The sequence below is a fragment of the Sapajus apella genome, unplaced genomic scaffold (genome assembly GCF_009761245.1).
Source record: "Sapajus apella isolate SASKATOON/1434 unplaced genomic scaffold, GSC_monkey_1.0 scaffold45, whole genome shotgun sequence".
Classification (NCBI taxonomy): domain Eukaryota; kingdom Metazoa; phylum Chordata; class Mammalia; order Primates; family Cebidae; genus Sapajus; species Sapajus apella.
The window spans coordinates 14,968,040-14,994,933 of NW_022436985.1; the positions used below are offsets into that span (position 1 = coordinate 14,968,040).

The 26,894-nt window shown below is 37.5% G+C and overlaps 1 protein-coding gene and 1 long non-coding RNA gene across 29 annotated transcripts in view; one reads left to right on the forward strand and one right to left on the reverse strand.

Moving 5' to 3' along the window:
* The window catches only part of LOC116524467, a 17,873-nt gene extending 4,903 nt beyond the window's left edge, over positions 1-12,970 (reverse strand). Inside the window, exons 1-2 of the long non-coding RNA XR_004257338.1 lie at positions 12,773-12,970; positions 3,391-3,393 (exon numbers count right to left, since the gene is read on the reverse strand). This is a non-coding gene — a long non-coding RNA (uncharacterized LOC116524467). The remainder of the gene's footprint in view (positions 1-3,390; positions 3,394-12,772) is intronic.
* Positions 1-26,894, forward strand: part of SEC31A (SEC31 homolog A, COPII coat complex component) — a 76,956-nt gene that overhangs the window by 15,167 nt on the left and 34,895 nt on the right. For 21 of the 28 annotated variants that reach the window (XM_032239764.1, XM_032239774.1, XM_032239765.1 and 18 more), the window contains 12 exons: positions 1,498-1,593; positions 2,902-3,042; positions 6,202-6,344; positions 13,475-13,574; positions 16,165-16,326; positions 16,523-16,675; positions 19,201-19,440; positions 20,700-20,774; positions 21,565-21,603; positions 22,403-22,480; positions 25,867-25,942; positions 26,512-26,690. In XM_032239764.1, coding sequence (XP_032095655.1) covers positions 1,498-1,593; positions 2,902-3,042; positions 6,202-6,344; positions 13,475-13,574; positions 16,165-16,326; positions 16,523-16,675; positions 19,201-19,440; positions 20,700-20,774; positions 21,565-21,603; positions 22,403-22,480; positions 25,867-25,942; positions 26,512-26,690 — 1,482 coding nt within the window. The remainder of the gene's footprint in view (positions 1-1,497; positions 1,594-2,901; positions 3,043-6,201; positions 6,345-13,474; positions 13,575-16,164; positions 16,327-16,522; positions 16,676-19,200; positions 19,441-20,699; positions 20,775-21,564; positions 21,604-22,402; positions 22,481-25,866; positions 25,943-26,511; positions 26,691-26,894) is intronic. The other 7 variants (XM_032239767.1, XM_032239769.1, XM_032239776.1 and 4 more) reach the window with 2 other exon arrangements.

Consider the following 26,894-nt stretch of genomic DNA (forward strand, 5'->3'; position numbering starts at 1 on the left):
AGAGCATACTAGATTACAACAACCAAAACTAAGTATTAAGAAAATTGTAAATAGGCCGGGCGCGGTGGCTCACGCCTGTAATCCCAGCACTTTGGGAGGCCGAGGCGGGTGGATCACGAGGTCAAGAGATCGAGACCATCCTGGTCAACATGGTGAGACCCCGTCTCTACTAAAAATACAAAAAATCAGCTGGGCATGGTGGCACGTGCCTGTAATCCCAGCTACTCAGGAGGCTGAGGCAGGAGAATTGCCTGAACTCAGGAGGCGGAGGTTGTGGTGAGCCGAGATCGCGCCATTGCACTCCAGCCTAGGTAACAAGAGCGAAACTCCGTCTCAAAAAAAAAGAAAATTGTAAATAGTTTCTTTTCTTATATTATAAATACTTAGGATATAGCAATACAGAAACCCAACTTGTTTATTTTGTTGCTATTGTTGTTGTTTTTTGAAACAGTGTCTTGCTCCATTGGCCAGGCTGGACCACAGTGGCTCATGGCTCACTGTAGTCTTGATCTCCTGTCATCCTACTGGGATGACAGGCATGAGCCACAACACTTGGCTAATTTTTGTAGAAACGGGGTTTTTCCCTGTTGCCCAGGCTGGTCCTGAACTCCTGTGCTCAAGTGATCTGTCTGCCTCGGACTCCCAAAGTACTGTGACTACAAGCGTGAGCCGCTGTGCCCGCCCTTCATTTCTATACTTTGTGGTGTCTGCTCTTTAGTTAACTCCTTTGTTAATTGTATTAAATAGCTGCTGATTTTTAGTAAAGTATTTTGTGTTATAGGTAGCTCCTACTATAGAATTTCTCTCTTTTTTTAGTTATATGCCAGTTGAAAAAAGAATAATTTGTAAGAGTAAATAGTAAATAAGATGAAGGTCAGTATATGAAGCCCATTATGTTCCTGTACTTTATGTTACAATTTTAAGTTCTTTTTGATCCTTAAGGTATGTAACAGAGAAAACCCAGAAATATTGCCACCTGGAACAAGATTGAGTGTGTAAATGGACTAGAAATATGTGAAGAGTTATGACAAGCGATTTTACTAGTGCTGTATTGATTCAGCTCTGGAAGCTGGCTTTGAGTTATCCTGAGAAAGATGCCAGAGTTTTAGGATTCAGCTTTTTCTGAAAGCAATAATTGATAACCTTTTGAATCTTACAATTAAATCTCTTTCCAGAGATGCAGAGATATAAACAGTAATTCCTACATGGTTGCATGACTGATTAAGAATATAGCCATATAGTTTTTAAAATAATATCTTACATTAAAATTAGTAGACATCTTTTGTCTTTAAGTAGAATTTTATGTTTTTTCTAGAAAACTTTAAATTTTGAAATAATTATACTTAATTTAGAAATTCATGCATATGTTTTTCACTTTTTAAATTAAATGGAAAAATTGTATATGCTACATCTACTATCTTTCTAGCTCTGAACTGAGTTATTCTGAATTCTCTTAATTATTCATAAGTGCTATTTAGTTGTGGTTTTTTGTTACAGACTAATCTGGTAGCTTCTGGTGCTAATGAATCTGAAATCTACATATGGGATCTAAATAATTTTGCAACTCCAATGACACCAGGAGCCAAAACACAGGTATTATATTGATTTTGATCATTGTAATAAAAAAAGCAAAAAGTAGTTCTTTTAAACCTAAATTAAGGTTTAATTTTTAAGGCTTAATTCACTTTTAAGGCTTCTCACACAAAACATATATGTTTAAAATCATTGTTTAGATGTTACTGGTTTTTCTTCAGTAAAATATTAGTAAATATGTTTCTTCAGAGTATCGGTGCGTCCTTCAAGAGTAAATATTTATTCAGCACCTACCATCTGGTAGACACTGGCCATTGTGCTAGGCAAAATGAACAAAAATCCTTAATAGTATAATTATTTTTGTTCTTTGTGTGATAGCTGCTCTGTATTTTAGCAACAACTAAACTTCTTTAGAAATATTCAGACAGTCCGGGCGTGGTGGCTCACGCCTATAATCCCAGCACTTTGGGAGGCCGAGGTGGGTGGATCACGAGGTTAAGAGATCGAGACCATCCTGGTCAACATGGTGAAACCCTGTCTCTACTAAAAGTACAAAAATTAGCTGGGCATGGTAGCACGTGCCTGTAGTCCCAGCTACTCGGGAGGCTGAGGCAGGAGAATTGCTTGAACCCAGGAGGCGGAGGTTGCAGTGAGCCGAGATCGCACCATTGCACTCCAGGCTGGGTAACAAGAGTGTAACTCCATCTCAAAAAAACAAACAAACCAACAAAAAACAGAAATACTCAGATAAGACCATGGAAGGCAAGGTTTAAAAATAAATAACCTCAAGCCCTTTGCTTGTGTATTTCTAGTAAGTTTGGTAAGAACAGTCTTCCCCTAGTCTTCCTTGAGTTTCTTTATGTTGTATAGGCCTTCTAACTTGAGTAGCCGTTGCAACTGGCTCTGACATTTTGGCAATCTGAGAGGTAGCATAATGAGAGCATATGCACACACTACCATTTATAAAGATATTTTGCTAATAGTCTAGGCTGTAACTTTTGCCCTGCCTAGTTTTCTGTCATAGTCACCAACATCTAGTTTGTGGTCCATGATCTACCTTGCAGCAGTTGCAAAGTTAAGAAACAGTACCACCTGGAATATATCAGTTTATAGCAGGAATTCAATCAAATGCTTGTTAAATGAGATATTATTAAACAAGATAATACATTTGAAGTGGCATGTACCTGCGCTTTAAACTGTATTATTGTATGTACTGAGAATGTAGAGATGTAGGAGTAGAAAGCAAATTTGTGGGATAAATGGATTAAATTTTTAAGTAATCCACTTTTCAAAATGAATGATCCAATTTTGCAGTTAAATTTCATTATAATAGAGAAACAGTTTTTATTAACAGTTTATTCCTTGTAGCCTCCGGAAGATATCAGCTGCATTGCATGGAACAGACAAGTTCAGCATATTTTAGCATCAGCCAGTCCCAGTGGCCGGGCTACCGTATGGGATCTTAGAAAAAATGAACCAATCATCAAAGTCAGTGACCATAGTAACAGAGTAAGTATATAATTGACTTGTGATGAACATGTTGTATTTCTGCTGTAGGTATTCCTATATTTTTTGTCAGAGTTGACAACAATCAAATTTCTGTGAAGTCAAATCCTGTTTTTTCATTAATCAATCCTGTTAGAATGAATGTTTAGTTTTTTCCTCTCTGGGAAAAGTCATAAAATCCTCAATAAATATGTTGGATATTATTAATGATGAAGAGAGATTGGTTAATCAAGGAACTTATTCCATGATATACTGGTTGTTTTTTGTTTTGCTGTTTTAAAACATTGCAGCAACTTTTTTTCTTTTTTGAGACAGAGTCTCACTGTTGCCCATCTGGAGTGCCAGTGGCACCATCTCAGCTCACTGCAACCTCCGCCTCCCGGGTTCAAGTGACTCTCCTGCCTCAACCTCCTAAGTAGCTGGGATTGCAGGCAAAGAGCCATCATGCCCAGCTAATTTTTGTATTTTTTATTAGAGATGGGGGTTCACCATGTTGGTCAGGCTGGTCTCAAACTCCTGACCTCATGATCTGCCTACCTTGACCTTCCAAACTGCTGGGATTACAAGTGTGAGCCACCATGCCTGACCATTGCTGCAACTTTTTAATTCACCTTTAGCTTTTCTTAGAATATAGAAATTTTTCCTGCTGGAAACTTCATCACTGTGAATTTGTAGTATTCGACTTCTTGGCCTCATCTCTTCCTCTGATTAGGCAGTGCTAAATGAGCTAATATCTTTCTGGCCCTTGCCCATAGACCACATTCAATTCTGAACCTTGTAGGTATCTTAATTTTTTTAATGTAATTGGGTACTATAAAATAATTTAGATATAATTAAGAGCCTTGTTTTTGTTTACGATTACATTGGATAGTTTGACATTTTCTAAAATAAGTTTGTCAAAAGTCAGAGAATACATATGTAATTTAAAAACAACAATAACAACAAAAAACTGTTTGGGAGAACATTTCTTCAGAGTATTGTTTTCAAGTGAATCAGCAGTTTTAAAACAGAAGTTTCAATGGAATGAACCATACCAGCAGCATTTTAGTCATTTTCTGGAACATTTAATAGAATCTGAATTTCCAAATAGTTCTTAATAATGTTAATTTATCCCATATGAAAATTTAAATAAGTTTTTAAAAGATATTTTGTCTCGATTTTTCTGATAAAATAGAGGAAAAATGTGGGGGTTTCTTGTGTCTTGTGTGTGTGTTAATCTTTTTGTGCTTTTTAGGTTTTTTTATTTTTTTTATTTTTTTATTTTAATGGAGTCTTGGTTGCTGTGTCGTCCAGGCTGGGGTACAGCGGTGCGATCTTGGCACTGTAACATCTGTCTTCCTGGTTCAGGTGATTCTCCTGCCTCAGCCTCTCGAGTAGCTGGGATTACAGGCACCTGCTACCACATCCAGCTAATTTTTATATTTTTAGTAGAGACGGGGTTTCACCATATTGACCAGACTGGTCTCGAACTCCTGATCTCGTGATCCACCTGCCTTGGCCTCCCAAAGTGCTGGCGTTACAGGCATGAGCCACCGTGCCCAACCTCTGGGTGTTAATCTTTTAACTATTTTTTTCCCATTTCTCTGAAAGTATTTTAAATGTGAAAAAATGCCTTCTCTACTGGCCAGGCGTGGTGGCTCATGCCTGTAATCCTAGCACTTTGAGAGGCTGAGGTGGACGAATTGCCTGAGCTTAGGAGTTCAAGACCAGCCTGGGCAACATGGTGAAACTCCTTCTCTACTAAAATACAAAAAATTGGCCAGACATAGTGGTGCATGCCTATAATGCAGCTACTGGGGAAGCTGAGGTGGGAGAATCGCTTGAACCCAGGAGATGGAGGTGGCACTGAACTGAGATTGTGCCATACTGCACTGCAGCCTGGGTGACAAAGTGAGACTCCATCTCAACAAACAAACAAATAAAATGAAATGTTTCTTTTTTTTTTTTTTTTTTTTGAGATGGAGTTTCACTCATGTTACCCAGGCTGGAGTGCAATGGCGCAATCTCGGCTCACCGCAACCTCCGCCTCCTGGGTTTAGGCAATTCTCCTGCCTCAGCCTCCTGAGTAGCTGGGATTACAGGCACGTGCCACCATGCCCAGCTAATTTTTTGTAGTTTTAGTAGAGACGGGGTTTCACCATGTTGACCAGGATGGTCTCGATCTCTTGACCTCGTGATCCACCCGCCTCGGCCTCCCAAAGTGCTGGGATTACAGGCTTGAGCCACCGTGCCCGGCATGAAATGTTTCTTACAGTTTTGATAGTGAAACTCATTTTTGGTATACAGTTATTCTGACTCAGAATGGTTTTGTGTGTATCAAATTGCTGGATTCATTGAGAAAACATTCAGATATCTTACTTTTAAGACTACAGTTTAAGATGTTCAATAAAATTTAGTAGTTTTACATTTATTTTGTTTTGTTCCTTCAAATAAACCAAGGCTGGGTGCGGTGGGTCCAAAGTGGGAGGATCATTTGAATTCAGGAGTTCAAGACCAGCCTGACCAACATGGTAAAACCTCATATCTACTAAAAATACAAATATTAGCCAGCATGGTAGCTTGCGCCTGTAATCCCACCTACTCGGGAGGCTGAGGCAGGAGGATCACTTGAACCTTGGGGAGGTAGAGGTTGCAGTGAGCTAAGATAGTGTCACTGCACTCCAGCTTGGCCAACAGAGTGAGAGTATCTTGAAAAAGTAAATAACTAGGCCAGGCAAGGTGGCTCACGCCTGTAATCCCAGCACTTTGGGAGGCAGAGGTGGGCGGATCACGAGGTCAAGAGATTGAGACCATCCTGACCAACACAGTGAAACCCTGTCTTTACTAAAAAATACAGAAATTAGCCAAGGATGGTGGTGGGCGCTTGCAGTCCCAGCTACTCGAGAGGCTGAGGCGGAAGAATCACTTGAACCAGGAGGTGGAGGTTGCAGTGAGCCGAGATTGACCCACTGTGCTCCATCCTGGTGTCAGAGCAAGACACAGTCTCAAAAAAAAAAAAAAAGCAAAAAGCAAAAAAAAAAAAAAAAATAAACAAAATAAAATAAGGCAAAGCTGATATTTTTTACTATTTGTTTTAATAAAGGCATATTTCTCATTTGAGTAATCAAATTACTTTTCATAAAGTAATTTGATTCATAAAATGTGAACCTTAACTGTCTGCAGATGCATTGCTCTGGGTTGGCGTGGCATCCTGATGTTGCTACTCAGATGGTCCTTGCCTCTGAGGATGACCGGTTACCAGTGATCCAGATGTGGGATCTTCGATTTGCTTCCTCTCCACTTCGTGTCCTGGAAAACCATGCCAGGTATCATGCTGCTGTTCTAAAGAACTTGATTTGTTTATTTTCTGAACATATTTACTTCTTAAATTATCAGGTATTTTTTTTTTAATTAAGGAATGTACTTTTATCTCTTATAAATGTTAGTGTAAATGGCTTTATTTTAAGCTATAGTTATCTGATTTTATATCCCCAAAAAATGGTAGCCGAATGATAGCATAACAAAACAAATATATGTGAAAGAATTTTCCACTTATTTCAAGTAATAACTAATAGATCAAAATTTAGTATAATACAGTACTTTGGGACGACCCTTGAAATTTATTATACCATTTGACCTTTATTAGGGTTGTCATACTTTAAAAGTTGAGTCTTCCATAACATTTGATGTTAAGCAACAGTTTAAAGTTTATTTCTAAATTTTTATCGATAATTTAAAACAAACATTTTTGAGAAAATAGTTCATTGTGCTTTCAGTTTTAATAATGTGTGAGTGCTCTAAGCTGATGTGGGAATCTTACTAGTTTTAGTATCATTAAATTTAATTACTAATTTTGCAAATTTCTTATGATTGATATTCAGATACCCAGACACATTCCTTTTAATGCTGTAACATTTCCTAAGTACTTTTGAGCTTTTTTCATCTATCATCTTTAGAAATAAATAGACTTTATTTTTATTTATTTATATATTTTTTTGAGACAGTTTTGCTTTGTTGCCCAGGCTTGAATGAAGTAGTCAGTCATGGCTCACTGATGACTCAAACTCCAGGGCTTAAGCAATTATCCTGCTTCAGCCTCCTATGTAGCTGGGACTGCAGGCATGTGCCATTGCACCCAGCTAGAAGGAAGTCTTTTTAACTTCTATTTGTTTTCTTTTTCTTTTTTTTTTTTTTCTTTTGAGACAGAATCTCACTGTCACCCAGGCTTGGAGTGCAGTGGCGAGATCTTGGCCCACTGAGGCCTCGACCTCCTTGGGTTCAGGTGATCCTCCCACCTCAGCCTCCCAAATACTTGGAACTACAGGTGTGAACCATGCCCAACTAATTTTTCTATTTTTTTAAAGACAGGGTTTTGTCATGTTTCCCATGTTGGTCTTGAACTCCTGGGCTGAAGTGATCCACCCACCTCAGCTTCCTAAGTGCTAGGATTACAGGTGTGAGCCACCATACTCCTGTCTTAATGACTCTTAATGTTTGTGATAATTCCTTGAGCTTCTTATAAAGGAGAAAAGTCTGGTCAAAATGTTACCCTATGTAGATGTTATGCTTCAATCAGATTTTTAATAAAGAAGGGTTGATTTTGAGAAGTTTTAATATTTTTTCTCATATTATTTAAGATTGTATTCATTAATTCAACAAATACTCATTGAATATGTACCCTGTACTAAGCACTGTAACAGGATTCATAATAAAACAAAAATCCCTGCCCTTAGGGAGCCTACTTGGTAGACGGAGAACAGCTAACATTTACATAGCATGTAAAGTTTATAAGCACTTTACATATTAGCTTAATTCTCTTACTAACATTAATAGTGTAGGTACTATTATTGCCCCGTTTTACAGATCAGAAATGGAAGCTCAGCAAGGTTAAACTTGCTCAAGGTTATATGACAGGCAAGCACTGACTTCCAGTCTAAACAGTCTGATCCCAGAGTCTTAATACTATACTCTACATACCAAGTGTACTTCTCTAATTCTCAATTTTCTTCCTCTAATAAGTGAAAGAGTTGGATATGAGATGATCTTTAAATTCCCTTCTAGTTCTACAATGCTGGGATTATTATTATTATTTATTTATTTATTTGTTTTGAGATGGAGTCTTGCTGTCGCCCAGGCTGGAGTACAGTAGCGCTATCTCAGCTCACTGCAACCTCTGCCTTCTGGGTTCAAGCTCTTCTCCTGCCTCAGTCTCCTGAGTAGCTGGGATTACAGGCGCCCACCATCATGCCTGGCTAATTTTTGTACTTTTAGTAGAGACGGGGTTTCGGCATGTTGGCCAGGCTGGTCTTGAACACCTAACCTCAGGTGATCCGCCCGCCTCAGTTTCCCAAAGTGCTGGGATTACAGGTATGAGCCACCACACCCGGCCAATGATGTGATTAAAAAAGAAAATACTAAGAAAAATCTAAATGTCCTCTAAGATACCATATAAAACAGATTTCTTTAAAAGACACTCTTGGTGCTGTGGCTCATACCTGTAATCCTAGCATTTTGGGAGGCAGAAACAGGCAGATCCCCTGAGGTGAGGATTTCAAGACCAGCCTGGCCAACATAACAAAACCCTGTCTCTACTAAAAATATAAAAATTAGTTGGGCGTGATGTCTCCATGCCTGTAATCCCAGCTACTTAGGAGGCTGAGGCAGGAGAATAGCTTGAACCCAGGAGGCAGAGGTTGCAGTGAGCTGAGATTGTACCACTGCATTCCAGCCTGGGCAACAGTGTTTGATATAAAGACTTACTTTCCTTTGGGTAGATACTGAGTAGTGGAATTGCTGAATCAAATACTAGATCTAGTAGTTCTTTGAAAAATCTCCATACTGTTTTCCATAGAGGATGGAGGTTATACTAATTTACATTTTTATCAGCAGTGTATATATGTTCTTTTTTCACCACAACCACATCAGTATCTATTGTTTTTTGACTTTTTAATAATAGCCATTCTGGCTAGGGAAAAGTGGTATCTCATTGTAGTTTTAATTTGCATTCCCTTGGTGATTAGTGATGTTGAGCATTTTTTCATATGTTTTTTGGCCATTTTTGTATCTTCTTTTTTAATTTCACCCTGTCACCAGGCTGGAGTGCAATGGTACGGTCTCAGCTCACTGCAGCCTCTGCCTCCTGGGTTCACGCAATTCTCCTGCCTCAGCCTTTTGAGTAGCTGAGACTACAGGCGCACACCACTATGCCTGGCCAATTTTTGTAATTTTGTTAGAGAGGGGTTTCACTATGTTGGCCAGGCTGGTCTCGAACTCCTGACCTCATGTGATCCACCCACCTCAGCCTGCAAAAGTTCTAGTATTACAGGCATTAACTACTGTGCCCAACCTGTGTATCTTCTTTTGAGAAGTGTCTAGGCATGTCATTTGCCCACTTTTTGATGGGATTATTTGGCTTTTTTCTTGCTGATTGGTTTGAGTTTCTTATAGATTCTGGGTATTAGTCCTTTGTCAGATGCAGAATTTGTAAATATTTTCTACTAGTCTGTGGATTGTCTGTTTACTAATAACGTTTCTTTTTTTTGCTGTGCTTAAGCTTTTTAGTTTAGTTAGCTGTCATTTTTGTTTTTGTTGCATTTGCTTTTGGGATCTTAGTCATAAATTCTTTGCCTAGGCCAATTTCCAGAAGAGTTTTTCCTAGGTTTTCTTCTAGAACTTTTATAGTTTCTGGTCTTAGGTTTAAGTCTTTAATCCATTATATGTTGTGTTGGAGGTCAGTTGGTTGTAAGTACTTTTTATTTCTAGGTTCTCTGTTTTGTTCCATTGCTCTGTGGATCAACTTTTATACCAAGACCATGCCATTTTGAGTTACTATAGCCTTGTCGTATAATTTGAAGTCAGGTAATGTGATGCCTCTAGCTTTGTTCTTTTTGCTTAGGATTGCTTTGGCTATTTAGGCTCTTCTTTTCTAATTCTGTGAAAAATGATGTTGGTACTTTGATGGGAATTGTATTGAATCTGTAGATTTCTTTGGACAGTGAGATCATTTCACAGCACTGATTCTTCCAGTCCATGAGCATAGGAAGTTTTTCCATTTATTTGTGTTATCTGTGATTTCTTTCAGTGGTGTTTTATAGTTCTTGTAGAGATTTTTTACCTCCTTGATTAAGTATATTCCTAAGTATTTTATTTTTGCAGCCGTCTTAAAAGGGATTGAGTTCTTGATTTGACTCTCAGGTTGTTTGCTGTTGGTGTACAGCAGTGCAACTAATTTGTGTGAATTGATTTTGTTACCTGAGACCTTATTGAGTTTATTTGTCAAATCTAGGAGTCTTTTGGAGGAATCTTTAGGGTTTTCTAGGTATACAGTCTTATCATCAACAGAGATAATTTGACTTCCGTATTTATTTACAGTTTGGATGCTCGCTCTTTTTCTTGCCTGATTGCTTTGGCTATCACTTCCAGTACTGTGTTGAATGGAAACTGGAAAGAGTGGTGGAAGTGGGCATCCTTGTTTTATTCCAGTCTTATGGGGGGGGTGCTCTCAACTTTTCCCCATTTAGTATGAGGTTGTTATGTTCTTATATATGGCTTTTTATTATTTTGAGATATGTTCCTCTTTTGCCAAGTTTGTTGAGGGTTTTTATCGTAAAGAGATGCAATATTTTATCAGATGCTTTTTCTGCATCTATTGAGATGACCATATGGGTTTTGTTTTTAATTCTGTTTATGTGGTGAATCATATTTATTGACTTGCGTGTGTTGAACCATCCCTGCATCCTTGGGATGAAACCCACTTTTTGATCATGGCGTAGTATCTTTTTGATGTGCTGTTCGATTTTGTTTGCTGGTATTTTGTTGAGGATTTTTGCATCCGTGTTCATTAGGAATATTGGTCTGTAGTTTTTTTTTTTGTTGTGTCTTTTCCTAGCTTTTTGTATCAGAGTGATTCTGGCTTCATGCAATGAGTTAGGGAAGATTCCCTCTTTGTAAGTCTTTTGAAATAGTTTGAGTAGGATTGGCACCAATATCTGGTAGAATTTGTATACCTTGTAATTCTTGACGTGCATGATTGTGTTCTGGAGTGGGAGGCAGTTATAAGGTACATTATTGATATAATGAGGAAATTTGCTTATGGACTATATATTAAAAATAGCATTGCATATCAATAATAAATACTCTCCCCCGCAGAGTCTTGGGGAAAAAAAGACATTATTGATATGCAATGCTATTTTTAATATATAGTTCATATTCACCCAGGCTGTCACCGAGGCTGGAATGCAGTGGCCTGATCTCCGCTCACTGCAACCTCCGCCTCCCGGGTTGAAGCAATACTTCTTCCTTAGCCTCCTGAGTAGCTGGGATTACAGGCATGCACCACCATCCCCAACTAATTTTGGTATTTTTAGTAGAGACGGGGCTTCATCATGTTGACCAGGCTGGCCTTGAACTCCTGACCTTGTGATCCACCTGCCTTGGCCTCCCAAAGTGCTGGGATTGCAGGTGTGAGCCACTATTCCTGGCCAATAATAAATACTTTGAATGTGTAATTATATAGGAGAATGTTCTTATCCCAGAAGGTAAGTTTAGGGATGATGTATCATGATATCTTCAGATTAATTCTCAAATGGCTAATTGGTATGTCTACATTTATCCCAGTATGAAAAGTGTTGGAGTGTGTGTGAGTGGGCCCTGTAATGGAATAGTATCCTGTCCAGGGTTTGTTCCCGATTTGCACTCTGAGCTGCCATGATAGGCTCTGGCCACCTGCGATCCGGAACTGGAATAACCAGGTTGGAAAATGAATGAATACAACATACTGTAAAATAAAAATTTGTAACATACATGATGATCATAGAAATTCATGGCAGTAAACAATATGGTATAAAATTAATCATCGCATCTGTCATTTTTTTTTGTTTGGTAAGTAGAAGCCTGACAATTTTCACTTTATAAACTTATTTCTTGATTTAATCCATCCACTGCCTCTACAACCAATGTCATTCACTGAATCACCAAAAAGTGGGTAAATCTCGTTTTTATTAGTCTCTCTCAAAATTTATGTAGGTCACATTTATTTCAGCGTTTAATATTAAAAGTGCAGATCTTTATTTAGAAATTTGATGATGTTTTTGTGATCAGAAATATAGGAGCTATTTTTTTTTTAGACGGAGTTTTCCTCTGTGGCTCAGGCTGGAGTGCAGTGGCAAGATCTCAGCTCACTGCAGCCTCCACCTTTCAGGTTCAAGCAATTCTCCTGCCTCAGCCTTCTGAGTAGCTGGGATTACTGTCAGGCGCCACCACATCCAGCTAATTTTTATAGCTTTAGCAGAGATGGGGTTTCACCATGTTGGCCAGGCTGGTCTCAAATTTCTGACCTCAAGTGATCCACCCTCCTTAGCCTCCCAAAGTGTTGGGATTACAGGCGTAAGCCACCATGCCTGGCTACCATAGGAACTTAATGTTCATATCAGTTATCAGTTAGTCTGTGGTAAAATTGGTTTTGTTATCTATTGTTTTGCTTAAAGTCACAGTTTCCAAATTAAGTAAGGACTTACTGCAGTTAGATTTCATCCCCATCCATAGGTAAACATTTTACTATACATATCTAAGGGGTGTGTGTGTGTGTGTGTGTGTGTGATCCCAATATAGTTTTTATACAAATGGGATAATTTGTGCGTATAGATAACCTTTTTCGTTAATCATGAATACTGTATAATGATAAAAAGTTGATTTCCACAAAATGATATGTGTATTTTTTGAAATGGGTCTTGCTTATTTGCCCAGGATAGAGTACAGCTCACTGCAGCCATGAGCTCCTGAGCTCAAGTAATCTTCCTACCTCAGCTTCATGAGTATGCCTGGAACTGTAGGCACATACTGCCATACCTGGCTAATTTTCAAATTTTTTGGTAGAGACAGAGTGTTGTTATATTGCCCAGGTTGGTCTTGAATTCCTGGCCTCAAGCAGTCCTCCTGCCTTGGCCTCCCAAAGTATACAGAATAATTTTTATTTACATATTTTCTCATTGAAAGGTGGTCTATAATTTATTATGAAATAGTCTGTTGTGCATTTGTTTTCTTTTTTTTGCTGTCATACATTGCACTATATTGAACATCTATGTCTTTGTTATGATCAGTTAGCATATACATTACTAAGTTGTCTTCTGAAACAATTGCACTTATTTTTATTTCTTTTTCTTTTTAAATTTTATTTTATTTTTGAGTGAGACGGTGTCTCACTCACTCTGTTGCCCAGGCTGAAGTGCAGTGGTGTGATCTCAGCTCACTGCAGCCTCTGCCTCCCGGATTCAAGTAATTCTGCCTCAACCTCCCAAGTAGCTAAGATTACAGGTGTGAGCCAACATGCCCGGTGTTAAAACTCTTGCATTTAATTGTATTTCCGTTAATGTGTGAATCTTCAAAGCTTAGGCAGAAGTAATTGAGATTTGGTTTTCTCAAGATTAAAAATTTCCTTGTTCCTTTGTGTTTTTTATAGGGGGATTTTGGCAATTGCTTGGAGCATGGCTGACCCTGAATTGTTACTGAGCTGTGGAAAAGATGCTAAGATTCTCTGCTCCAATCCAAACACAGGAGAGGTATGGGGAGGAAATGTTTCTCAACCTTGTAGCCCTTGTAGTATATTACTTCTGGCTGTATAAGAAATTTTCTATGTGGATTCTTTAGTGGCTTACTATGTGAAAAGTATGTGGAGGTATGTGTGCAGTGTTTATTTGGCAGAAATTTTATCAGGAACATTATCTAAGCTCAGCTTTTTAACCAGAAAAATCAGTAATTGAAAATGATATATTTGAAACTAGTAATCATCCTCTCCTCATTTCCAATAATGTGTTTATTACCTAGACTCAGAAATACTTTGATTTATTTCACATGTGGTTTATGGAAATCAGTATCTTCGATGTAGGATTGTTCAAGGTTTGCATCTTTTGCCTGCTTTACCATTCCTGAGGATCCTCTTTCACTTCTGGAGATCGGTAGATATAGTTTTCCAATCTCTCTTCTGAATGATAAAGCAAGAATATAAATTATAGCTTTTATATTTTTACCTTTTTTATGTTAAGGTAGATTATTGTTAGTGATTATGTAGTTTGACGGAACGCTAATAAAAATGAGTGTCTTCGATAAGTTTTCATTCTATATTGTTAAAATTAAAACAAGCCCTTTAGTTATTTGGTTTCTGGTTTAAAAATTGTGGATGTAACAGTGTGAGAATATAAAATCATTAAAGTTAGGGGAGACAAGAGAAAAAAAGTAATAAATTTTACCACATATCATTTAGGACAAATAACAAAAATCTTAATTTTATACTCTGCCTTGCCAAGTAAATTCAGAATTCTTGGAACTTACTATTTTGTCATCATTTTCTGTGTTATATAACTTAATAAAATAAATTTTTACCTGTGATTTGTTGTATGTGCGTGGACTTTGAAGGAAGAGACTTTTAGTACATGCTACACTAAAAAATTAGATTTTGTTCAAATATAAATAAGGAATAGATAAATGATTTAAGTATTCTCAAACTACATACCTTATCAACCAAAATAAGTACCAGAGACATGAGAACGCTAACTACCTTTTCAATTAATTCTATTTTTTTATAAAATAAAACATTTTAAATGTCACATGGGCCAGGTGTGTTAGCTCATGCCTGTAATCTCAGCACTTTGGGAGGCCAAGGCAGGCTGGCAAAACCCCATCTCCACAGCAAATACAAAAATTAGCTGGCTGTGGTGGCATGTGCCTATAGTCCTAACTACTTGGGAGGCTGAGGTGGGAGGATCACTTGAGCCCAGGTGGTCAAGACTGCAGTGAGCTAAGATTGCACCATTGCACTCCAGCCTAGTCATCGGTGTGAGACCCTGTCTGAAAAAAAAAAAGAAAGAAAAAAGAAAAAAAGGTCACATGAAGCCAGAGTTAAGTTCATTTGACTTACCGTAAAGTCCTAAGATTTTGCTTCTGTGAATAGCAGTTAACCACCATACTAACTTTGAATTCACAACAAGTTTTACATTGTAAAGATTTCATATAAGCCATTTTCTATTTGTTTATTTATTACTGTTACTATTTTTTGTTAGGGTTTTGCTGTCACCCAGGCTGGAATGCAGTGGTACCATAATGTCTCACTGAAACCTTGACCTCCCAGGCTCAGTCAGCCCTCTCACCTCAGCCTCCCAGATAGCAGGGATTACAGGCGTGTACCACCATGCCTTGTCAAATTTTTTTTTTTTTTAATGTTCCCTGCCACCCCCCACTCCCCAATTTTTAAATTTTTTTTGTAGAGGTGGGGTTTCGCTGTGTTTCCCATGCTGGTCTTGAACTCCTGGGATCAAGCAGTCTGCCCACCTTAGCCTCCCAAAGTGCTAAGATTATAGGCGTGAGCACTATTCCTGGCCTCATATAGGCCATTTTCTATAGTTCTTTTTATGTCCTTTTCTTTCTAAAAGAAGCTGTTAATCCGGATTCTGTTAGGATTCTGCTGTGATAGGAAGGATGTGTACAGTACATGTTTTCTCTCTTGATTAAAAGTCAGATTTCTTAGTGAATTCTTCCCTCTCAAGATTGATTTTAGAAGTTGATGATCCTAAAGTAATCTAAATATGGTTGATTGGGTCTTAACCAGAGAAAAACAATTGGACAGGACATTAGTGACCTTTTAGAGTTTAAAAAGTTGAGCCTAGGCCAGGCGTGGTGGCTCACGCCTGTAATCCCAGCACTTTGGAGGCCGAGACAGACGGATCACTTGAGGTCAGCAGTTCGAGATCAGCCTGGCCAACATGGTGAAACCCTGTCTCTACTAAAAATACAAAAATTAGCTGTGTGTGATGGCGGGCGCCTGTAATCCCAGCTACTTGGGAAGCTGAGGTAGGAGAATTGCTTGAGCCCAGGAGGCAAAGGTCACAGTGAACTGAGGTCACTGCCGCTGCACTCCAGCCTGGGCGACAGAGCGAGACTCCTATCTCAAAAAACAAACAAAACAAAAACCCACCATATTGACTAATAAAGTGTACTGCTCTTTCAAATGTATCCACTCTTGTTTCTGGCTAAAGACACTTTCTATAAAAATTTTTTTTATTTAGCCGTACTTGTTGACCACATTAATTCAGGTGTTTTGGTTACAAAGTGGCCATGCCATTTTCTGAATTCGTTGTTTGTGTTTTGTTGGCCTAGGTGTTATATGAACTTCCCACCAACACACAGTGGTGCTTTGATATTCAGTGGTGTCCCCGAAATCCTGCTGTCTTATCAGCTGCTTCGTTCGATGGGCGTATCAGTGTTTATTCTATCATGGGAGGGAGCACAGATAGATTAAGGCAGAAACAAGTTGACAAGGTAATAGGAAGTATTAAAGTTTTCTATTATAATGCCTGAAAAAATATGTATTGTGTAATTATTTTGAAATGACTTTACTGATTAACAATGCTGGTTAATTGGATAATTGTGATCAAAAAATTTCTTGGATGTGACTGGAAAAAAATGAAGCATAGTTTGTTGTATGGTCAGATTCTGATGTTATTATCTTTTTTAGCTTTCATCATCTTTTGGGAATCTTGATCCCTTTGGCACAGGACAACCCCTTCCTCCATTGCAAATTCCACAGCAGACTGCTCAGCATAGTATAGTGCTGCCTCTGAAGAAGCCACCCAAGTGGATTCGAAGACCTGTCGGTGCTTCTTTTTCAGTACGTGGATTTTGTTTCTATGGTCCGTAGACAAAAAGGACTTTTTATACCAAAGTGTTATCGTAGGATCACTCTGATGGAAGAAGTTGGGGTTTAAGTTGGGATTTGAGATGTGTTTGTGGGTGTTTCATCATTCAAAATGGTTTCTCTGAAAAATTGGAACCTACTCTTTTTTCCCCCTTTTTAAAAAATCCTGGTAAAATATACAGAAAATTTATCATTTTAACCATTTTTAAACATACAGTTCAGTGGCATTAAGCACATTTACGTTGTTGTGTAACTGTCAACACTCTTTATGTTCCTCCCTTTTTGTAAATTTGTCTGTCTTCCCTCCCTCCCTCCCCTACCGTCTTCTCTTTTCTTTTTTCTTTTCTTTTTACTTTTCATTCTGTTCTTTTGGCAAGGAGGTCCTTCCTCCTATTCATCCTTTTAGCTTTCTTTTTTAATTGCCAACTTTTTTTAATTGCAAAAAATACATAACACAAAATGTACCATCTTAACTATTTTTAAACATACACTACAACCATTTTTTTTGTTTTTGAGATGAAGTGTCGTTCTGTTGCCCAGGCTGGAGTACAGTGCCATGATCTCGGCTCACTGCCACCTCCACGTCCTGGATTCAAGTGATTCTCCTGCCTCAGCCTCCCATGTAGCTGGGATTACAGGTGCATGCCACCACGCCTGGCTAATTTTTGTATTTTTAGTAGAGATGGGGTTTCACCATGTTGGTTGGTTGGTCACTCTGGCCTTGTACTCCAGACCCTGTGATCCACCTGCCTCAGCCTCCCACAGTGCTGGGATTACGGGTATGACTACCGTGCCCAGCTTTTTTTTGAAACAGTTTTGCTCCTGTTGCTCAGGCTGGAGTACAATGGTGCAATCTTGGCTCACTGCAACCTCTGCCTCCTGGGTTCAAGCGATTCTCCTGCCTCAGCCTCCCAAAGTACTGGGATTACAGGTATGAGCCACCATGCCCAGCTTTTTTTTTTTTTTAAATTTTTAAACAGAGTTTCGTTCCTGTTGCTCAGTTTGGAGTGCTATGGTGCAATCTTGGTTTTCTGCCTCCTGGGTTCAAGCAATTCTCCTGCCTCAGCCTCCCAAGTAGCTGGGATTACAGGTACCCACCACTACACCTGGCTAATTTTTTTTTGTATTTTTAGTAGAGACAGAGTTTTACTATGTTGGCCAGGCTGGTCTGGAACTCCTGACCTCAGGTGCTCCACCTACCTCTGCCTCCCAAAGTTCTGGGATTACAGGCATGAGCCACTGCACCCAGCCATATGAGCCACTGCGCCTGGCACCATTTTTAAATATACACTACAGTAGTGTTAACTATATACATGTTGTTGTGCTACAGATCTCTGGAACTTTTTCATCTTGCAAAACTGAAACTCTGTGCCCTTGAGCAACAGCTCCCCATTTCCTCTTTTCCCTGAATTCCTGGTAACCACAATCTACTTAGTTGCTAGGAGTTTTACTACTCTAAATTAGTCATATAAATGAAATCATACAGTACTTGTCTTTTTATCATGACAGAATTTCCTCCTTTTTAGAGGCTGAATAATAACTGCATTGTATATATATACCACATTTTCATTATCTGTTAATTTGATGGTCATTTTGGTTGCTTCCACCTTTTGGCTATTGTGAATAAATGCTATGGTGAACATGGGTATGTAATTATCATTTTGACCTCCTGTTTTCAATATTTGGGATATATACCCAGAAATGGAATTGCTGGATCATATGGTGGTTCTATTTTTAAGTTTTTGAAGAACTTCCATACTGTTTTATAGCCGCTTTACCATTTTACATTCTCACTAACGATGCACAAGTGTTGTAGTTTCTCTGCATCCTCTCTAGCGCTTTTGTTTGTTTTTCTTTTCTTCCTTTTACGTTGCTGATACTTTGCCTGATTCTTCATCTTTTCACACCGAACTTCTAATAGCTTGATTGCATATCTGTTGCTTGTCTTTTTCTCCTCTAATCTGGACTACATACTGCAAGATTAATCTTCCTAAAATAGGCCTTCAAATATGTTTTATGTCACTCATAAGTTCGTTCTTTGAATCTACTTAATCTTACTGTCCTATCTGGTTTTCTCTGTCTGGTTGGATCACTTGAGGTCAGGAGCTCGAGACCAGCCTGGACAACATGGCAAGACCCTGTCTCTACTAAAAATACAAAAATTAGCCAGGCATAGTGGCAGGCGCCTGTTATCCCAGCTACTCGGGAGGCTGAGGCAGGAGAATTGCTAGACCCCAGGAGGCGGAGGTTGTAGTGAGCCAAGATCCTGCCTTTGCACTGCAGCCTGGGTGACTAAGCAAAACTCTGTCTCAAAAAATAAATAAATAAATTAATTAATACATTTCATCTAGAACAGAAATTGAAGGGGCATCAGACTGTGGTGCATGAGAGGTTATATTAGCTAATTTCATCCAGACTATATGTTTAGGCTACTTTAAAAGCACTTTTTGGGCCATATCCTTGGGATAACACAGGTTTGTTCATTCACTCTCTTACAGTTTGGAGGCAAACTGGTTACATTTGAGAATGTCAGAATGCCTTCTCATCAGGGAGCTGAGCAACAGCAGCAGCAGCACCACCATGTGTTCATTAGTCAGGTTGTAACAGAAAAGGAGTTCCTGAGCCGATCAGACCAACTTCAGCAGGCTGTGCAGTCACAAGGATTTATCAATTATTGCCAAAAAAAAATTGATGCTTCTCAGACTGAATTTGAGAAAAATGTGTGGTCCTTTTTGAAGGTAATGTTGGTATTTAAAGCCATATTATTTCATTACTGCTAATTTAACTGTTCCCATTATATTCTAAATCTGTCTTCCTATTAAAGAAACAATTGAAAAAGTGTGATTTCAGGAATTCATCATGAAATTAAGAAACCTTATAAAGAGCATATAACCTAACTTATGTCCGGAGTTTTTTCTTCTCTATTTTGAAAAGTGTAATACAAAATACTTCAATAAGTAAAAAAAAAAAAAAAAAAATCTATTTAGAGGAAAGAGACATAGTCAGCATGTCTATTCTGAAGATTAGTATACAGAGTTTACTATAATAAAAACATAGAATATTTAATGTCTATATAGATCTAGTTAAGGAAAATGGAAAAAGAGGAAGAGGAGGCCGGGCGCAGTGGCTCACACCTGTAATCCCAGCACTTTGGGAGGCCGAGGTGGGCGGATCACGAAGTTAAGAGATCAAGACCATCCTGGCCAACATGGTGAAACCTTGTCTCTACTAAAAATACAAAAAATTAGCCAGGCATGGTGGCACGCGTCTATGGTCCCAGCTACTCGGGAGGCCGAGGCGGCAGAATCACTTGAATCCAGGAGACGAAGGCTGCAGTGAGCCGAGATTGCGCCACTGCACTCCAGCCTGGCAATAGAGCAAGACTCTGTCTCAAAAAAAAAAAAGAGGAATAGAAGAAACAGGTTGGAGGCATTTTTCCTTTTACTTTAAGAGGAGTTAAAATAGAATAACAAATAGAATTTCCTGGTTGGTCATTTTCTTCCACTGGAGTGTCTGCTTCTTTATACAGCACTGATTCTTGAAAAGGTAAAGCAGTCTTGAATACAGTTAGGTTAAAGTTTAAAATTAAAGGATTTATATTTTGTAATAATTTTGGAAAGAATTTTAGGACATAGAATATATTACATAGTTTGAATTTTGTATCCATTTTACCTTTGGATATAAGTTTGTATTTACAAAAATTACTGTTCAAAATTAAGCTTTATTTAACCAGGATAATTAATTACTAGTATATTTACTATTAAAAAATAACTTATTTAAAAAAAAAAATTCTAGGTACATGTACTCAGGACCTCCTGAGGCTGGGTCACTAAATAAAAAATTTAAAAGCCCACTGTTCTTTGGATTCTTTCTAACAGTGAATCTTTAGGACATAAACTTCACATATTTTTAATAATTCTCTTTGGAATTTGATTCATTCTTATAAAAATTTGGCCTTTAAATTTGTTGTTTTTAATAATATGTCTTTTTTTTAAAGGTGAACTTTGAGGATGATTCTCGTGGAAAATACCTTGAACTTCTAGGATACAGAAAAGAAGATCTAGGAAAGAAGGTAAACTTTTGGGAAAGTTTGATGGCATGTTATTTATGAATCAAACTTTAAAAAAATAAAGTTCTATACAGATTATCTCAAATCACCCAATAAACATTTAATAATAATTTGTGTTTGGTTGCCATCGGTTTTTTATTTTTTTTCCTTTTTCTTTTTCTCCATCATTACCCACAGTGGTTGCCAGAGTTTTGTTTGTTTTTTTTTGTATATATATATATATGTATATATATATAGAGAGAGAGCTAAATGTCTGTGTAACTTGTATTAGCCCTTCATCATTCTTTGGAAATGAGTAGAGTTTTCTATAGCATTGCAGGTTATTGCATATGTGGTAGAGGTGTACTGTGCACTCTAGGTGCATACTGAAGATTAGTGCTCTTTTGAGGTCAGACAGAACTAAGATCACATCACAGCCCCACTGCTTAGAGACTGTGTCTTAGCTCACTCCTTTAGAGTTTTGTATTTAACTTTATTAGTAGTCTAAACTTCTTGAGGCTGTAACTTTTTTAGGCTTGTAAAGGATTAATATGAAAGTTTTACTGCATGCCTGATGGCAAAAAATGAGGAAATAGAATGATTGTCAGATTATTTCTAATTCCTTCCATGTGAAAGAAGCTAGAACCACAAAAAACCAGTTCTGCACAGTTTTTATTGTTTTTTTTTTTTTTAAACGTACTATTCCTATAAGAACCTATATAGATTTTTGCCAGTGAGAAGGAAGAGGTGAACATTTGCTGGATGCTCTGAAATAGAATTCCATGTAGTAGGTGAGCTGTTATTTTTATTTCAGATTGCTTTGGCCTTGAACAAAGTGGATGGAGCCAATGTGGTAAGAAGGCCTTTAAAAATAGCTACCTTCTAAAACTTTGGCTAGGTCATAACAAAGAAGGAATTATTTAAGAAATTTGTGTTTTATGCTTCATTATATAAAAATAAATTCTTATTTTAGATATCTCAATAAGTCAGTAATTCTCAACTGGGCATGGTGGCTCATGCCTATTATTCCAGCACTTTGGGAGGCTGAGGCGGGTGGATCACCTGAGGTCGGGAGTTTGAGACCAGCTTGGCCAACATGGAGAAACCCCATCTCTACTAAAAATACAAAATTAGCCGGGCATGGTGGCACATGCCTGTAATCCCAGCTACTTGGGAGGCTGAGGCAGGAGAATCGCTTGAACCCAGGAGGTGGAGGTTGTGGTGAGCCGAGATCATGCCATTGCACCCCAGCCTGGACAACAAGAGCAAAACTTCGTCTCAAAAAAAAAAAAATTAATAATTCTCGTTTTAAAATAGCATGCGCTTAGCTGGTAGAGCATTCCTTTCTCTTGACATACATATTTGAATTTTGTAAAGGAGGAAAAACAATGAATGACTACTCAAATACTTACAATAAATATTTTTTCATTTTCCAGGGAAAAAAATTGGTGGGAAAGAATGGAAAGTGTTAGCAGTAATAGTTCTTTGCTTTTCCTCTAATAGTGTTTCTCAAATAAATTTACTCACTGTTGCTTCTTATGATTAAACTAGCTCTGAATGTTGTTGATTGTGTCTTTTGTCTTCCTTGTTCACTAATAACCTTTTAATGCTACATTCTTCACCTTCCCCTGTAATCGTTTTGTGTACCAAAGGCTCTTAAAGACTCTGACCAAGTAGCACAAAGTGATGGGGAGGCGAGCCCTGCTGCTGAAGAGCAGCTCTTGGGAGAGGTACTTATTTTTTTTTCCATATTATATCAGACAAATTTGTGATATTTGTGTATCACACATTAAAATAAGGAAAATTTTCTTGACTACTTGTGGCAAAATGAGGTTGAAATAAATTGTTCTCTTTGAGATGTTTAGGGAGGAATCTGTTTACCTGTACTGATAGAAATATCATCTCCAAACACTTAGTTCTCCAACCTTGTTTCTGGATGATATGGCTTAAAACTAACATTTGATGTGAGATTAACATAATTTGGTCAGATGGCTATCAAGATGTCAAACTGAAAGAGATTTTATTCAGAAATCCACACTGCATTGCATGTAAAGTTAATGTTTTTTCTTGGCCTGTTATTTTGGGTCAACTATCAGTGGCATAGGCTTCTGAATTAGTACTAAACATGGAGTTGAAGTAAACAATATTTCATTAAACTTATTGTCATGATTTTCAATAAATGTGTTCTTAGTTGATAATTTTTGTAAATAATTAAGAAGAGTCCTTGAACACAGAGTTATATCATTGATTTTTCCATTTAATTTTCTGGGTTTCTTTTTTAACCACTAATGAAGAAATCTATAATTACTTTTCTTGCTTTCTAACTTTATTTCATCTTGGAAAATTAATCAACAGGTTCTTGCTTCTCATCTCATCTTTGGCTTTTTCATTGTTCTTTGTGATACCTTGACTATGGAATGTTTTATATAATTTTTTACTAAGTTATAAAAATGATTCATCAGTAAATTTAGTCTATTACACAATGATTACAAAAATCATTTTTCTTAGAAGTGGATTTACTAGAGTTTAATGAACAAGGGAATATAGGATATGGATAAAAATCTTACTAAAAATTTGAACTAGGCAAGACATGATAGTTGCTCATGCAACTATCCCAGCACTTTGGGAGGCCAAGGTGGGAGGATCACCTGGCACTTAGGAGTTCAATACTAGCCTGGACAACGTAGTGAGACCCCATCTCCAAAAAAATTAAAAATTAGACATGGTGGCACATGCCTGTAATTGTAGCTGTTTGGGAGGCTGAGGTAGGAGGATCACTTGAGCCCTAGAGTTCGTGGTTGCAGTAAGCTAAGATTGCACCATTGCATTTCAGCCTGGGTGACAGAACAAGACCCTGTCTGATTTAAAAAAATAAAAAAGGCCGGTTGTGGTGGCTCATGCCGGTAATCCCAGCACTTTGGGAGGCCGAGGTGGGCAGATCACCTGAGGTCGAGAGTTCAAGACTAACCTGACCAAAATAGAGAAACCCCCATCTTAAAAAGGAAAAAAAAAAAAGAACAAATATTGGCCAAATTTAGACAGAATTGTAGGCTCCATAGCGGAATGTACTTTCATGTATGTACAACTAGATTAACTACATATTATCAAATAGAAGACCATTTGGGAATGCACTCATGAATAATAGGTAAGAAAAATATGCATTTAATGAAATGACAGTAATCAGTGTGCACATTTGGTTCTATGAAAAAATGTGTTTAAGAGGTAAAATCTTCCCCTTTATCTTAATAGCTACTTGTTTCATAGCTTACACACTGAAGGCACTCAGTACCTAATAAATTGTGCATTTTTTGGCCTTTTATCTATTTCAGAAGCCCACAAATAGTTTCTAGAAAGCAAATTCAGATAGTGATTTAAAAAAAGAAAAGTATTTTCATGCAGGTTTGTTAGTGAATGTAATTAGATTACTATCTCTAATTTATTCCTTAATGTGAATAAGTTAAATTCTCAATTTCTTTGAGTTTTTAAATTTCAAAATGCTTCTCTTTAGTTGCGGAAAGGGAATTAAAGTTATAGATATTCTGTAATAGTCAACATTAATAATTAAGCATATTTACAGATGGTACAGTGCTGTACTCTGCATTAACATTACCCAGTTCTAAAATGCCACTGACCTTGAATACTAGATGTTTACATTCAGATGTGTAAATAACAAAGCACAGAAGATAGATATTTCATCTAATGGAAGAAAGCTGTGTTTTTCTTTAAACCTCCGATATATTTTTGTCTTCTTTTGAATTTTTATGCGTGGAAGAGAAAGCATTTAAAATTATTTGCCATCAGAATGCCTCCATTATATTTCTTCTAAAGAAAGCATTGAGTTTATTTTTAATCAGTCTTGCAGGTAGTCTCAGAAATTTATAACAGAACTGCATATATATTTTTATCATACTAACCTGCTGTTCCAGGTATGACTAATTTGAACACAAAATGTATACTTGAATTTAAATGTATTCATTAAATAATGTACTTATATCGCTTTTATACTGTGGGTTCCAAGTTATTTTTTTTTTCATTTCCTTTTTTAGTGATTGAGTTAAAACAAAAATACCTGGCCGGGTGCAGTGGCTCACACCTGTAATCCCAGCACTTTGAGAGGCTGAGGTGGGCGCATCATGAGGTCAGAAGTTCAAGACCAGCCTGGCCAACATGGTGAAACCCCATCTTTACTAAAAATAGAAAAATTAGCTGGGCATGGTGTCAGGTGCCTATAATCCCACCTACTCAGGAGGCTGGAGAATTGCTTTAAACTGGAAGGCAGAGGTTGCATGCAGTGATCCGAGATCTCACCATTGCACTCCAGCCTGGGCAACAACAAAAACAAAAAAACAGAAAACAAAAACCCCAAAAAAACACAATCACCTTATAATCAAATCCAGTGGACAGGAATTACTAGATGTGTAAAAGTAGGTTTGTTTTAAAATTTAAAAATAACATAATTTAAAACTATATTTTGTGTATTTTGGGCCACTCATAGTTATCTAAGGAAACAAAGATTCTTCAGCTTCATTACTGAGATACCAGTAAGGAATATGTACATGTTAGTTTGTTTAATAGTGTTTTTTCCCAGCTATTTGTGAGACTGGGGATGAGTCTTGCTGTGTCGCCCAGGCTGGAGTACAGTAGCATGATCTTGGCTCACTGTAACCTCCACCTCCCAGGTTCAATGATTCTCCTGCCTCAGCCTCTCAAATAGCTGGGATTACAGGCGTGCACCATCATGCCTGGCTAATTTTTGTATTTTTAGTAAATACGGATTTTACCGTGTTGGGCATGGCTGGTCTTGAACTTCTGACCTCAAGTGATCTGCCAGCCTCGGCTTCCTAAAGTACTGGGATTAGAGACGTTAGCCACTGTGCCTATTCTGTTTAACCAGTTTTCTTCATGACCTTGCACTTTATTTATGATTGTATAATAGGAGGTAATATTTAGGGAAGTGGTTGATCTTACTCTATAAACTTGTATCTGAGACCTTTTCTGGAATAACTTGGTATATCATCTAGTCTGTAGATAAAGAGTCATGTATAAATTTTTTTTTGTCAGCAAATCATTCCACAGTTTTATTCTGGCTAAATTGTTGCTTTTTTCATCTCTTTAGCACATTAAAGAGGAAAAAGAAGAATCTGAATTTCTACCCTCATCTGGAGGAACATTTAATATCTCTGTCAGCGGGGGTAAGTACTTGTTGGTTTTGATTTCTAATTTTTTTTTTTTTTTAACCATTGGAAAACAAATAGTTCCTGCATTTATTTAAAATGTTTTAAGTCAGGTGCTGTGGTGCATGCCTGTAGTCTCAGCTACTTGGGAGGTGGAGACAGGAGGATCACTTGGGTCCAGGAATTTGAGGCTATCCTGGACAACATGGTGAAACCCTGTCTCAAAAAAAAAAAAAGGTTTTATCACAGGTGGTAGAGTGTGAGAAAGAACTCAGTTTTCCTTTAGTACAGTACATGTAATCAGTGTCTTGGGAAGGCTGGTGTGTTCAGACACCTAGGTGATCTTTGATAATCCATTTGAAGCAGTCTGGAAAACGTATTATTTTATATGTATCTCAGTATATTTCTATAGATCTCTTCCATAAATACCAATAGCTTGTGTTAGAAATTAATCCACTAGTAATCAGAAATTAGTGTTGTGGTCTCCATTTGCGTACATATATAAAAATTGATGCATGTAGTAGTTTGTTGTTGGTTTTGGTAACAAATACTCTATTTAACTTGGATGTGTTATTTTCTTGTTGCAGACATTGATGGTTTAATTACTCAGGCTTTGCTGACGGGTAATTTTGAGAGTGCTGTTGACCTTTGTTTACATGATAACCGCATGGCTGATGCCATTATATTGGCCATAGCAGGTGGACAAGAACTCTTGGCTCGAACCCAGAAAAAATACTTTGCAAAATCACAAAGCAAAATTACCAGGGTATGTTATTTTATAAATAAACAATAACATTTATCTTTCTAATTATGAAAACAGTACACTGTTATAATAGATAACTGAAATGCAGAAAACAGTAAAGAATTTTAAAAACTCATTCATAATTCCTTGACCTGGAAATAGTTGTTGGCAGTTTGGCATGATTGTTCTAGTTTTTGTTGTTTTTATATATATTCATAATTTTAAAGA